Raw genomic sequence first — 14,343 nt, 5'->3', positions numbered from 1 at the left:
AATGTGTAATGCATGTTGAATTAACCACTGGTAGTCACAGCTGATGTTTGTTCTCGAGACCGAGGGACGAAATCGAGCAGCATACGTGGGTTTCATCGTCTCCACAGATCTCTGCCTGTTCACACTAAAGCTAATGTGAAGTAATAATAATAACAGTTGTTTTCTGATTAGTCACTGGCTGTTGTCTCCACAGCTAAGGAACGGTCCAGATGGTTCGGCTCCACTACTGGGCGGACGTCTCTGTGGTTCAAGTGTGCCATCTCTGTTCCAGACTACTGACAACCACCTCTTTATTCACTTTGCATCTGATTCCACCAATGAGGCCACTGGCTTTAAGCTGACCTTTGAAGCCCACAGTCAGGGTATAACAACCTCTTATCTATTGCTTCTGTGTCAATAGAATTCATTACAACATTCATATGGTTGGTGTGTTGTACACCAGTGTCAAATAATACCAACAAGTAATCAATTACTTTATCAGTGTTATTATTCCTATTGGTGTTGATGGTTCATTTAAAAGTGCATGAATTGATTACAGGGTTGAGTGAGACAAGGGTTGAGGAGCCATCAGGATACCAGGAGGCAAATTTCACGCAAATAGACAGGCAGACACGAAGGTAGAAAGTAGGTATGTAGACAGAGAGGTAGACAAGTAGATAGAGAGGTATTAAGGTATGTGAACAGGTAGATAGACAGGTAGGCACGTAGACAGAGGTAGACAGGTTGATAGAAAGGTATTAACATATGTGAACAGGTAGGTAGATAGAGAGGTAGGTACGTAGACAGAGGTAGACAGGTAGGTATGTAGACAGAGGTAGACAGGTAGGTATGTAGACAGAGGTAGACAGGTAGGTATGTAGACAGAGGTAGACAGGTAGGTACGTAGACAGAGGTAGACAGGAAGGTACGTAGACAGAGGTAGACAGGAAGGTACGTAGACAGAGGTAGACAGGAAGGTACGTAGACAGAGGTAGACAGGAAGGTACGTAGACAGAGGTAGACAGGTAGGTACGTAGACAGAGGTAGACAGGTAGGTATGTAGACAGAGGTAGACAGGTAGGTATGTAGACAGAGGTAGACAGGTAGGTATGTAGACAGAGGTAGACAGGTAGGTATGTAGACAGAGGTAGACAGGTAGGTACGTAGACAGAGGTAGACAGGTAGGTACGTAGACAGAGGTAGACAGGAAGGTACGTAGACAGAGGTAGACAGGAAGGTACGTAGACAGAGGTAGACAGGTAGGTACGTAGACAGAGGTAGACAGGTTGATAGAAAGGTATTAACATATGTGAACAGGTAGGTAGACAGGTAGATAGAGAGGTAGGTACGTAGATAGACGGGTAGATTTTTTTACAACAGCCACAGAGAATTTAAATAATTGATTGCTGTTGGTATTTAAAGAGAATTGCTATCAAAGATCGGGGCATATATGGACATGCCTTTCATGATGCTGGTTAATTGCAAAGTGGTCCCACACATTTATATGTTTTCCCTTTTTTGCAGCATGTGGAGGCTACATTGAGCTAGATGGTAACGATCCTCCAGGGTACATCACTTCACCAAACTATCCCCAGAACTACCCCCAGAACATTGACTGTATTTGGGTCATAACTGTGCCCAATGGAGAAGCTGTCCAAATTGACTTTGAGGAAGAATTCTACATTGAGCCCACCAACAGGTACAGCTGCTACCCAGGCTGCTCTTAGGTTATATTCACATGTCCTTTGCTTGCGTTTGGTTTTACACTCTGGAGACTCCACTGCCTTTTGTATTTGCTCTTCTATTTACAAGTCTCATGACATCCTTCTTTAATAGATGCAGTTCATTTTTTTCCCTCAACTGCTTCAATAAAATATGCATAATTTGATACACCTTCAAGCCCTTAAATAAAAGTAATGGCCAAGACCCAAACATGCAGACTGTTTGGGTCTCAAATAATTTAGGTTTTATTTAAGAAAGCAATGAGGATTATCAGGTGATTTTCCTGTGATTCCGTCCTCATGTCTTTAACTTCATGTTTCTCAGCTGTCTGTATGACTACCTGGAGCTGCGGGATGGCTCAACAATCAACACTGGTTTCATTTCCCGCCTCTGTGGAAACACCCGGCCATCCACCCAACATTCAACAGGTGCCTCCATGCTCCTCAGGTTTCGCACCGACGCCAGTGTCGTGCACAAAGGCTTCAAGGCAAAGTACTCGATAGGTAGGCAACTGCATGGTTCCAGATATTGACAAATTATATTTATGTTATAGTAACAAATCTTAAATAATACTGTAGCCACCATAAATAAAAGTGACATTGTATTTTCAGCCATTCAATGCTAATTGTTGCTCTGTTGCTATTTGAAAATGCTACATTTGAATTCATCCCTGATACCGTGGGGTCAAAGAGAGGAAACCTTTCAAATCCTACACGGGAACGGCCCTCAAGTTCTCCTCTTCTCCTCTTTGGAAAACGTGGCCATTGAAAAGAAGTGAAAAATTCCATCATTTTAAAATAAAAATGTCCCTTGTTATGTCCGATCTCTCCCAGCAACATGTGGAGGTACCTACATAGGTCAGAGGGGTACGATCCACAGCCCTGGTTTCCCAGAGGCCAACTATCCTGACAGCTCCAGCTGTGAGTGGTACCTGGAGGGGCCCACAGGGCATTACCTCACCCTTAGCTACGGCAACCTCAGCCTGCAGACCACTCAGGGATGCTCTGCTGACTATGTGGAGATCAGAGAGTACAATGCCTCAGGTAAGACACTCCCCCATGAGAGTCGACCATCAATAAAAAACAACAGCTCACAACCGCACATCTGTACCAGTTTGACATGTTTCACTCACCATCTCCATTTGAATTGGCTGTCAATGGCAAATATACATTTTCTGTGAGTATTGAAGTTCACTTCCAGAACACTCACATTGTCACCAATTGTGGTGAACATTCATTTTTCCCAGTTTCTATTTTCCAATGTGTTTATGGGAATGACACGGAAAAGAAAAATGGGAAGTGAGCACTATGCAGTCAAAAGCCATATGGCTTGATACTGACATGAAAGTAGTCATGTAGTAGTAGAAAGTAGTCAAAGTGACCCTCTATCCTGTGTTGTACTGTGTGTGCAGGGCGCCTCCTGGGCCGACACTGTGGGAGTCACCCTCCGGCTTCCGTTGACACATCTGACAGTTTTGCCTATGTCAGGTTTGTAAGTGATAACAGTGGAAATGCAGCTGGCTTCAGTCTGACATTTGAGGCCAGCATTGAAGGTAAAATCATTTTCTAAAGATGAAGAGATTATTTGTTCCACAATGACAAACTACTCACATTCAGCTAAAGCGGATTCCGATCCGTCACTGAAGGTTTGTTCCAGCCCTATTAGTTAATATTCATTTCTCTTTTGGATTCTTCTGGCCGCTCACAGCTCTTTTACTGGACATGTCATCATTCACCTTCATATCCATCCACTGATGACAGGAGCTACGCTACACAGTAGATCAGGAACTTTTCTAGCCAATCAGTTTGCCTCAGAGAAAGTGTCCTTGGACAACAGACTGAGAATTAGATAAGAGCCTCCTTGGCAGGTGGCTCCGTGCAGGTTTACCCCCCCCCGTCACTGAACCGGTGAATGATGACATGTGAGTGGTTAGAAGATCAGAAAGGTGCTATAGAAATACAAGGGAAATGACCATTTAAATAACTTTTTCTGGTCATTTTATAAACTGTACTGCATTCAGTAAGTCACATAAAATGTCCCAATACCTTTTTATATCTAGATATATAAATGTCATTGCTCATATTGGAAGTGTCCCTTTTGTTTGACGTTTCCTCATCCAATGGCAGTCTGTGGAGGAGAGCTGAATGCCCCCTCAGGGACGATCTCCTCTCCCAACTACCCCAACTTGTACCCACACAACCGGGTGTGTCGCTGGGAGCTGGTGGTGTCACCAGGCCGCCGGGTCACACTCACCATGGAGGACCTGCGGCTGGAAGAGTCTGCTGCTTCCTGTGCATTTGACTACGTTGAGGTAAGTTATTTGGTTCTTCTTCTAGTGTTTATCATCATTATCATATTTCTGAGACAAAGAGACACTGGCAAGGTTGTGGAATGTGTTTTTGCTAAAAGTACAGTTTATGATGGAGTAAAAAAATGAAATTGCTCTTAAACTACGTTGTACAACTATGGCTACTATGAATAGAAACATCTTTCCTGCATTTCATTTGACCCATATGAAGTGAGTGGACGGTCTATCTGTCTACCTGCCTGTGTTTCCTCCTACCATTGACCTACCTTTCATCCTTCCTACCTACCTGCCTGTTTCCTCCTACCATTGACCTAGCTTTCATCCTTCCTACCTACCTGCCTGTGTTTCCTCCTACCATTGACCTACCTTTCATCCTTCCTACCTACCTGCCTGTTTCCTCCTACCATTGACCTACCTTTCATCCTTCCTACCTACCTGCCTGTGTTTCCTCCTACCATTGACCTACCTTTCATCCTTCCTACCTACCTGCCTGTGTTTCTTCCTACCATTGACCTACCTTTCATCATTCCTACCTACCTGCCTGTGTTTCTTCCTACCATTGACCTACCTTTCATCCTTCCTACCTACCTGCCTGTTTCCTCCTACCATTGACCTACCTTTCATCATTCCTACCTACCTGCCTGTGTTTCTTCCTACCATTGACCTACCTTTCATCATTCCTACCTACCTGCCTGTGTTTCTTCCTACCATTGACCTACCTTTCATCCTTCCTACCTACCTGCTTGTGTTTCCTCCTACCATTGACCTACCTTTCATCCGTCCTACCTACCTGCCTGTGTTTCCTCCTACCATTGACCTACCTTTCATCCTTCCTACCTGCCTACTTACCTACCTGATTCCAACATATTTTTTATGTTTGATCACTTTAAAACCTAAAGTCCCTTAGTTACTGCACAACTGTGTTTTCTAGATCCTCAACGGGTTGTTGGTCGATGCCCCTCGCCTACACATATTCTGTGGTACAGTACCAGCAGGCACAGAGGTGCGCTCCTCCAGCAACACAATGACCGTTGTGTTTCACACTGATGCCTCCGTGTCCAATGGGGGCTTCATGGCTTCGTACTCCTCTGATGAGCCTGCGGGTGAGATACTTCTCAGTAAAAGAGTTATTCCTACATTAGTTATTGCTACATATCCTTAGCAAAACATGTTTGTGGCAACTGGAAAATGTGATAAAGACATCGCTGCCAGCCTCAAATAATAATCACTTTTTAGGAAGAGGAAGGAGAAGCGTTGCCAAAATCCGGTTGTGGGTGAACTGATTAGAATATCAGGAGGGCCAACCCAGTCCAATATCATGATTTCTTTATTAAATGGGGCTATTAAATGAGTTTATTTAATAGCCCCGTGGTGATAGTGTACAATCAGGCTCCACATGGCGGCAGGAAGATATCATCCAGGTTTAATTTACTGTGAATTGAGAAGACCAGATGAAGAGTCTTCAGCATGCAGGGTTAGATTTCACTTTATAAGAGCCTCCTCACTGCCTTTACCTATAACTATTTGTTAAAACAACCCAACATCATCTGTTTCATGCCGTCTTTTGTTAGAATGTGGTGGGATCTTGAACAACCCAGCGGGTGGAAACTTCACTTCCCCTGGATACTTAGTGTCCAACTACAGCAACAACCTGAACTGTGAGTGGCTAATCCAGAACCCACAGAACGTCAACTCCTCTATCGTGGTGCTGATAGAAGAGCTGCACCTGGAGAACCAGCAGACCTGTGAGTCCGACTACCTCCAGCTGCGCCTTGGTGAGTGTTGTTACACATCTGCTGATCAGTCTGAACACCTGAGCCGTACAGTACAGGGTGAGGGTACAAGCTTCACTTGTTTTATTATGAGGGCCCGAGCAGCCGACAGCGTCGGTCCTGCAAGGACCTTTTGAAATGTCTTTTGCTTCTGATTTTTATTTGAAAAGATGGGGTGCATATGTGGGGGATCTTCCATGCCACAGAATTTGTGGCGACCAGCGACGAGCGGCGCCCAGACTGTCTGGTTTACTTCAGCTCAACCGTCCTGCTAAAGAAACCATGAAGACATGGTTGACCGTTGTACTTAAACCATGAGCTTTAGTCCAAAAATTCTTTCCAAAAAAAAAATCCCAATTCCAAATATATGAAAATAATATATTTATGTCAATGCCAAGCTATAGCTATGCGTTTTTATTCTAATAGGGGCGGCCGTGGAACAAGGAAATACCCTAATGATGATCGTTAGGGGAGTAAAGTAAAGACGGCCCTCGGTCAGTCTATTCCCTGTGTCCCATGCATAAGCCTTTAGTAGATCTCAACTCCCATACGCGCTGCCTCAGGTCTGCGTAGTACTGAGGTTTGCATGTGCTATTCTAATAGTGGATGATAACAATGTTCATGCACTTTGGCAGCTTAATGGAAAGCTCAGTCTCTTCCAGCACAAAGGGGCTTGCTTTCAGTCCACCTGACCCCATATGCTGGTCCTGGGTGTGTCTGAGTACGATCACCAGTGCCTAATTAGAAACATCATTATGATCATCTCTGCACGTATGAAACTAGCTCCACCCCAATCACAGGGAAGCAGGTCTTGGAGAAAGCGGATGGATTTCTTTTTGTTTCACTTCCCCCCCCCTCCCACAGGTGACTCAGATGGGGAGCTGCTGGCCAAGTTTTGTGGGCAGACCGCTCCCAGAATTCCCATTGTAGTCTTTACCCATGAGCTATGGGTCCATTTCAAGACTGATGCCTCCCAGGGAGATGTGGGCTTCAGGGCCAAGTACATGTTCTCTGGTAAGACACACGTAGGCTGTCCCTGGGTATGGCACACGGTCCTGGTCTACGGACCAGTCCGTGTGTGAGCATTCTCTCTTTGCAGAGTGTGGAGGCTTGCAGACAGGTGAAGGGGGACTGGTATCCAGTCCTAACTACCCCAACACATACCCCAGCCCCAGTCGATGTGCGTGGCTACTAGAGGCTCCAATAGGACACACTATTACAGTAAGTCTGTGTTTGCTTCCATTACCTCTGTATTCATTGAGTCTTATATACATAAGGGACCTTTCTGCAACAACAGAAAAGCTAAATTAAATTAAAATTGACATTGATGCAACAAACAAACTAAAACACAATTTAGACAGTAAGCGCACGTGTACCAAATCTATTTGAGGAGTTTGTATTCATATAGTGGACCTGTAAAGTCTCATTTTGAGTAATGGGAGCACCCCCTTTGTACTCCCAGTACATCTACTGCTGTTTGCTGCAGATGGAGAGGCTGATAAGTAGTCTTCATTTTGTCTTCCCACAGTTGACCTTCAGCTATTTCAACCTGGAGCCGCACTCTCAATGTGGCTGGGACTCCGTCACCGTTTTCAATGGAGGATCCCCTGGCTCTCCTGTTATTGGCCAGTACTGCGGGGGCACCTCCCCAGGCACTATACAGTCCGGATCAAACAAGCTTGCTGTAGTCTTCCTGGCCGACCATAGTGTTTCCACAGGAGGCTTTATGGCGTCCTGGTCGGCTGATTCCTCAGGTGGGCTACACTCACTAAATGAACGTGCTCCACATGCCGCATGCTGACCTGATTAGTAGGGATACAATAACGAGTCCAGCTTTCTATCATCTCCATAGCAATGTCAATCAGACATGCTTACACAAACTCTACTAAATATTCCACACTCTTCAGCTGGCTAACCATTTATATGCACTTCTTTTCCTGGCCAGGCTGTGGAGGGGTGATCCATGCTGACATGGGAACTATCAAGTCTCCAAACTATCCCCAGAATTTCCCAGCCAATGTGGAGTGTTCCTGGCGGATTATTGCTCATGAGGGGAACCACTTGGAGATGAGGTTCAACTCTGATTTCCAGATTCCAGACAGCACTGGGACGTGCCAGAGCAGCTACATCAAGGTAACGCCACTGAGCTACAGCAGAAAGCATGTCCGAAGGAGAAAAAGGAGGTTTCCTAAATGTCTGTTTAATAGCAAATTAACATTGCTGTTACTTTGGCTGCACTTGAGCAAACATTCCAAAGGTTGAAGGTTCTCTGCTATCTCTGCATCTTAAAAGTACAGCCAATGCGGAAGTGCCTTAAACTCAAACTCTCTCTAATGTCCATCGGGCTTTAGGGCGGGGCTACACACTGATTGACAGGTCTCTTTACAGACCATGAGGCAGGGGATGCTTTGGGGCGGGGCTACACACTGATTGACAGGTCTCTAACAGACCATGAAGCAGGGGATGCTTTAGGGCGGGGCTACACACTGATTGACAGGTCCCTAGTAGACCATAAAGCAGGGGATGCTTTAGGGCGGGGCTAGACACTGATTGACAGGTCTCTAACAAACCATAAAGTAGGGGATGTTTTGGGGCGGGGCTACACATTGATTGACTGGGCTCTAACAGACCATAAAGTAGGGGATGTTTTGGGGCGGGGCTACACGCTGATTAACAGGTCTCTAACAGACCATGAGGCAGGGGATGCTTTAGGGCGGGGCTACACACTGATTGACAGGTCTCTAACAGACCATAAAGCAGGGGATGTTTTGGGGCGGGGCTACACATTGATTGACTGGGCTCTAACAGACCATAAAGTAGGGGATGTTTTGGGGCGGGGCTACACGCTGATTAACAGGTCTCTAACAGACCATGAGGCGGGGGATGCTTTAGGGCGGGGCTACACACTGATTGACAGGTCTCTAACAGACCATAAAGCAGGGGAGGCTTTAGGGCGGGGCTACACGCTGATTGACAGGTCCCTAGTAGACCATAAAGCAGGGGATGCTTTGGGGCGGGCCTACACGCTGATGGACAGGTCCCTAGTAGACCATAAAGCAGGGGATGCTTTGGGGCGGGGCTACACGCTGATTGACAGGTCCCTAGTAGACCATAAAGCAGGGGATGCTTTGGGGCGGGGCTACACGCTGATTGAGTGGTCGCTAAGGCAAAATTGTCCGAAATTATAGTTTTCCTTACTTTGGTCTTAAACCTCAAATTCTTCTCAAGTCTTCTTCAGCTTTGTACGAGCCCAAATTAAATAAGCCCCGCCTTGTTGCCATTCTTTCCTATCTTCTGCCAAAGATGCATAGATAGAAGACAATACACCTTCTGAATCGGAATGCTTCTTCCTACAGGTGTGGTCAGGTCAGACCCAAGATACTGAGGCCCTGCTGTCAACAGGCTGTGGCTCAGTGGCCCCGGGCACCATCGTTGCTCCATATAACATCCTGACGAGCCGATTTCAGGGAACAGGAGCCCCTGGCAGAGGGTTCTCAGCGTCCTTCAGCACCAGTAAGATCCAGGCAGACATCTTCACTGTGTGGATAACGTCATACTGACTGAATGTGAAATAGAGCCTGTGATTGTAACACATCTGTGTTTGCTATGAATACTTTTCTTCTCTTGGAGTTTCACCTGTAAAACCAGCTTTTCCATATTTGCCGTGTTACAGTAGTAAGTAGTTTTTAGTCCCAGTTGTCGTGGTGATATTAATAATGATTGAAGTGAATTTCTACTGAAGGGATGGTGTTCCCTTCAGTGTTAAAGGATGAGGTCTGATGTCTTCTCATTATCAGGGTGCGGAGCAAACTTTACAGCTCCTAGCGGCCGTGTGGTTTCTCCCAACTACCCTGCCAACTACCCCGACCACTCCAACTGCAACTACACCATAGACGCTGGAGAGCAGTCTGTGGTCGTGCTCACTTTCCAGGTCTTCCAGGTTGAAGGCAAGTATGAGCAGCACACAGAAAGGACTGCAGATGTCTTGTCTCTGTTTAACATCCATTGCAAATGGACATTTGGTTTGATAGTCAAGCAGCTTTGATGACTATCTGTCTGTTTTCTAGCACATTCCAACTGCCAGTATGACGGGCTGAAGATCTACAGCATGGCTACCGGTGGCCCTGCTCTCGCCACCCTCTGTGGTAGCAGCGTCCCGGGGCCGTTCTCCAGCTTCGGCCCCATGTTACTCCACTTCTACTCTGATTCTGTGATCTCTGACCGGGGCTTTACGGCAGAATACAGAGCCATCCGTAAGTAACAAATGCTGCACTCTGATGACAGATGCAAGGTCTGAATGTAGGGACTGAGGACAAAGACAGCTTTCCAGAGTACGTTGTTCCAGTTGAGGAGGGTCTCTGTCGTTCCATATAGTGAGGTCACGCTCAGAGGTATCCATGTCCAACCGTGTGTGTGTGTGTGTGTGTGTGTGTGCGTGCAGCATGTGGTGGTTTCTTCAACAGCACAATGGGTACAGTCAGCAGTCCAGCTCTGTCCATGACCAACTACCACCACAACATCAACTGTACCTACCACATCGTGGTCCGCGCCAACACAGTGGTGGATATCAAGTAAGACTGCAAGAGTTTATTTATGGAATAAGGTGTGAGGAGGATTCCTACGGAATAATAACCATAATGTTCTTGTATTGGCTCTTCTCACTAAAACATCTCATTGAGTTCAACCATGTTGTTCCTTCGGTAAAACTATTTAAAACTAGTTTTGGTTACATTTTTATGTTTGAATGGAATAAATGCAGAGGGCAGAGGGCTGATCAGGATGCTAAACACCTTTAACACCACCTTCTCCCACAGGTTTAACACCTTCCACCTGGAGGCATCTTCATCCTGCCGCTATGACTATGTGGCAGTGTATGATGGACAGGACATCTTGGCGCCTCTGTTGGGGAAATTCTGTGGTTCAGTGCTCCCACCTGATCTGCGTTCCTCCACCAACCAGCTGTTCATTGTCTTCAAGACCGATGCGTCAGGGAACGGCATCGGCTGGAGGGCTGTTTACACGGAGACACTCGGTAGGCCGACATTGTTTCACTTTATTGGACAAATGAAACCCTGAAGCGGAATGATTATGTAAAGAAGGACACTGTTTGGTTTAGTGCTATCTCTGCAGATATTGTTCAAATAATAAGTACACAAATGGTTGTATTCTGTTAAAAAGTTGAGGGGACTTAAGTCTCACCTCCTGTCCTTGTCTCCACGTTTGTATCATTGTTGGCAGGTCCTGCACAGGGATGTGGTGGCTACCTGTCCATGCCCATGGGCATGTTTGGTTCCCCAGACCCAGACCTGGACGGGCGCTATGAGCCCCGGATGGACTGCCGGTGGACCATTGAGCTGCCGGTCAACAGGGCCGTCAACCTGACGTTCAACTCCTTTGAGGTCGAGAGCTCCTCCACGTGTGTCTACGACTACGTCAGAGTAAAGAACCTTTCCTTCATCCTGAAGATACTGCGCCAAGCTTTCCCTGTTCTGTTGCTCGTGGGACAGAACTTACTGTGTTACTATATCAACGTATATCAGCGGTTATCAAACCGGGGGGCGGGACCCCCACGGGGGTGCGGTGGGCTGTCGGGGGGGGGGGGGGGTGCTGCTTCATCACCACTTCCTTAAATCAACTAGTTGTACGTTGGGCAGCGTATTGATGCAGATGTTCTTTTTCTGTTCAGTTCCTTCATGTATGTGTACTTCTGTCAGGTGTTTGATGGAGACAATGAGAACTTCCCTCTGGTTGGGACATTCTGTGGAAACTTTGTTCCTGCTCACTTTGTATCGAGTGGAAACTTCCTGACTATTCGCTTCGTCACGGATAGTTCAGTGCAAAGACGAGGCTTCAACGCCACCTACAGCGCCGTGCCGCGTAAGACGCCGCCCACTCCTCTGCTTCTCTGCACTCTGCTTCACAAAGAAAACAGCGTAACCTAAAACATTTTCATTTTTACATTTCTAAAAATGAACAACATGCACAAGTTGCATTTTCTGCAATGTTTCCGCCTCAATCTGGAACTTTTGGAATTTTGGAAAACCTGTGATCAATAGCAATACACGGCTAAATCGAGCTGTGACTCTTCTTATCACGCGTACCTCTACAGTAACTAAAACATTTTGAAAGGTTGGATTCGAGGGTAAAAGAAGGAGAACACAGACTAAGGATGTTACTCTATATCTCTTATCATGCTGTCATTTCCTCAGCTGATGTTTGTAGTCATACATGTTGCTGTTTGTGACCCTCCCAATGTGTTTGCCTTCCCCCAGTGGTCTGCGGCGGGACTCTGAACGCCACCACCACCATCCAGAGCCTGGTTTCGCCTTCCTTCCCCAATGGCTATTCTCCTTACACCTCCTGCCGCTGGGTGCTGGATGCTCCGGCCCAGGAATCCATCAAGGTTTCAGTCCAGACCTTCGTGCTTCAGCCCAGCCAGAGCTGCTCCACAAACTATTTGGAGATGAAGGACTGGCCGGTGGTGAGTGTTGTTACCCTTAAAACGGGGGTCTGCTATGAAACCACTTTGATGATAAACGATGATGTTGTGACGTTTACCCTGATTGAGAGGACTCGTGTCTCCAGGGAGACGACGGGCAGTCACATAAGTTCTGTGCATCAGATGGTCCTCCACCAGACTTCTACAGCTACAGCAGAACCGTCCTCGTGCACTTCAAATCTGACACCTTCATGACAGGAAATGGCCTGATGCTGTCCTACCAGATCGCCAGTACGTCAAGCTCTTCTACTGCGCCAATAAACTACCCGGGGCTTTTAACCCAATCACAGATTAACTGGGGCTACGTTGAGTCAACATTTACTGGACAGGATGAAACAGGATATTGGATAGAGGTCAAAAAGACAAGGTTCAGGTTGGATGCACACGCACCACAACGCGATGTTTAGCATCTTTCTTCAGGGCTGCGTGTTCATTAGTATTTAGGGTTCGGTTCTGTGGAAACCCTCAAAACTGCAAACAAAGCTGTTGAGCACTTTGATCAGTGTCAGCTCACCTGCACATCGCCGTCGCTAACTCGTACTACACTTTCCCACTGTCCCTTTGTCAGCCCGTCTGACTTCCACATTTCTCCCACATATTTAGATACAAATTAGTATTTCCGCGTGGGTTTCCTTCCTCTAATGCATGAACCGGTCACATCAGCGCCATCATCCCATGGCAGGAAATATGTTATGAGGTCTTATTCTTTCCCAATAAATGTGCCGTAGTTGGAACGGTTTGGTTAACAGTTAAAAGTGTAAAACTAAATGATTGACGTCAATAAGTGAATAACCAACGGGGCACCACCCTGAGCTAACAGGGACTAATGAGCAGTACTATAAAGAAAAGTCTCAGAATTGGTTTTCACTCCTTAAGAGTAAAGAACTCTGAAGGTTGAGCACAAGTAGACACAGGAAATATCTGCTTTTTTTAGGGTTGGCGATGAAGCGGCGACCCGCTGCGGGGTCGCGACCCCCAGTTTGGGAACCACTGCTCTAACGTATAACAGAGTGTATGGAATGAAGCCACATGACCCGATGAGAGGAGGCAGGCGTGTGTGTGACTGCTGTCAGACAGCAGAGGGAGACACGGCCTCAAAGGTCCAAAGTAAAACTTTAGATCACGTTAGATCAGATTAGGACATTTGTGTTGGAGACGTCAGTGTGAGACACTAACAGATGATACTTACAGTACATCCACACAGTCGCCAGCCAGCAGATGATGATGATGATCTGGTTTCTTCGTCATGAAGTCAGGACCATGCTGTGGTTATTTCCAGGTTGTAGCCGGACCTATGAGCAGGAATATGGCTACCTGAAGAGTCCAGGCTGGCCGGACATCTACCCCCACAACACGGACTGCACCGTCATCCTGAAGGCACCACACAACTCCTCCATCTCCTTCTTCTTTAACTATTTTGATGTGGAGAGCCACAGTCACTGTGGATTTGACTACCTGGAGGTAAAACCACTACAAACATGTAAATATACAATACAGATAGTATAATCCTATGAAGACTTACAGATACAATAATCAACACGTCTTTTTAAATGTGTACACTGCTTTGTGTCCACGTGATGAACGGAACACAACAGATCCAGTACTGAGGTAGAACAATGAGCGGCGATGGCTGAACAGTAGCACTTGCTTTTGCTCACATCCTTATGGTACTTATGGTATTGAGAGTACAGCAGTGATGTACTGGTGAGCGCTTTCCTTCCACCACCAGGCCAAGCGTGTGCACGGTGTCAGTAAATCCCGACCCTCTGTTGCCTCTCAGATCCGTGATGGCGGTGAAGCAGACTCGCCACTGATTGGTCGGTTCTGCGGTAACACCTTGCCCAGTCCCATCTTCACACCATCCAACCTGCTGTACTTACGCTTCAAGAGTGACTTCTCGGCGGCCCGCGATGGATTTGATGCCACATGGACGTCCTCCCCTCACGGTCAGCGCAGAACTCAAACCAGGTTTCACACGTTTCCATTCCAACCGAAGACCAAACAGTTGTTGCATTACACATAAAAAGACACACACAGAAACACCAACACACGAAAGCCCCTCT

At 46.5% G+C, this 14,343-nt stretch overlaps 1 protein-coding gene across 1 annotated transcript in view; it reads left to right on the top strand.

The window, feature by feature from the left end:
• The window catches only part of cubn (cubilin (intrinsic factor-cobalamin receptor)), a 38,403-nt gene that overhangs the window by 22,417 nt on the left and 1,643 nt on the right, over positions 1 to 14,343 (top strand). Inside the window, exons 43-65 of the mRNA XM_040166617.2 lie at positions 194 to 362; positions 1,504 to 1,678; positions 2,026 to 2,204; positions 2,535 to 2,744; positions 3,113 to 3,253; positions 3,828 to 4,012; positions 4,941 to 5,112; positions 5,581 to 5,784; positions 6,646 to 6,795; positions 6,881 to 7,002; positions 7,310 to 7,535; positions 7,727 to 7,914; positions 9,138 to 9,294; positions 9,579 to 9,728; positions 9,849 to 10,034; positions 10,223 to 10,352; positions 10,596 to 10,813; positions 11,020 to 11,219; positions 11,496 to 11,658; positions 12,054 to 12,262; positions 12,367 to 12,511; positions 13,560 to 13,741; positions 14,061 to 14,226. Coding sequence (XP_040022551.2) covers positions 194 to 362; positions 1,504 to 1,678; positions 2,026 to 2,204; positions 2,535 to 2,744; positions 3,113 to 3,253; positions 3,828 to 4,012; positions 4,941 to 5,112; positions 5,581 to 5,784; positions 6,646 to 6,795; positions 6,881 to 7,002; positions 7,310 to 7,535; positions 7,727 to 7,914; positions 9,138 to 9,294; positions 9,579 to 9,728; positions 9,849 to 10,034; positions 10,223 to 10,352; positions 10,596 to 10,813; positions 11,020 to 11,219; positions 11,496 to 11,658; positions 12,054 to 12,262; positions 12,367 to 12,511; positions 13,560 to 13,741; positions 14,061 to 14,226 — 4,027 coding nt within the window. The remainder of the gene's footprint in view (positions 1 to 193; positions 363 to 1,503; positions 1,679 to 2,025; positions 2,205 to 2,534; positions 2,745 to 3,112; positions 3,254 to 3,827; positions 4,013 to 4,940; positions 5,113 to 5,580; positions 5,785 to 6,645; positions 6,796 to 6,880; positions 7,003 to 7,309; positions 7,536 to 7,726; positions 7,915 to 9,137; positions 9,295 to 9,578; positions 9,729 to 9,848; positions 10,035 to 10,222; positions 10,353 to 10,595; positions 10,814 to 11,019; positions 11,220 to 11,495; positions 11,659 to 12,053; positions 12,263 to 12,366; positions 12,512 to 13,559; positions 13,742 to 14,060; positions 14,227 to 14,343) is intronic.

Source organism: Gasterosteus aculeatus, chromosome 21, assembly GCF_964276395.1.
Source record: "Gasterosteus aculeatus chromosome 21, fGasAcu3.hap1.1, whole genome shotgun sequence".
Classification (NCBI taxonomy): domain Eukaryota; kingdom Metazoa; phylum Chordata; class Actinopteri; order Perciformes; family Gasterosteidae; genus Gasterosteus; species Gasterosteus aculeatus.
Note: the sequence above shows the minus strand (reverse complement) of the source record. Positions and strands in the feature narration are given on the sequence as shown.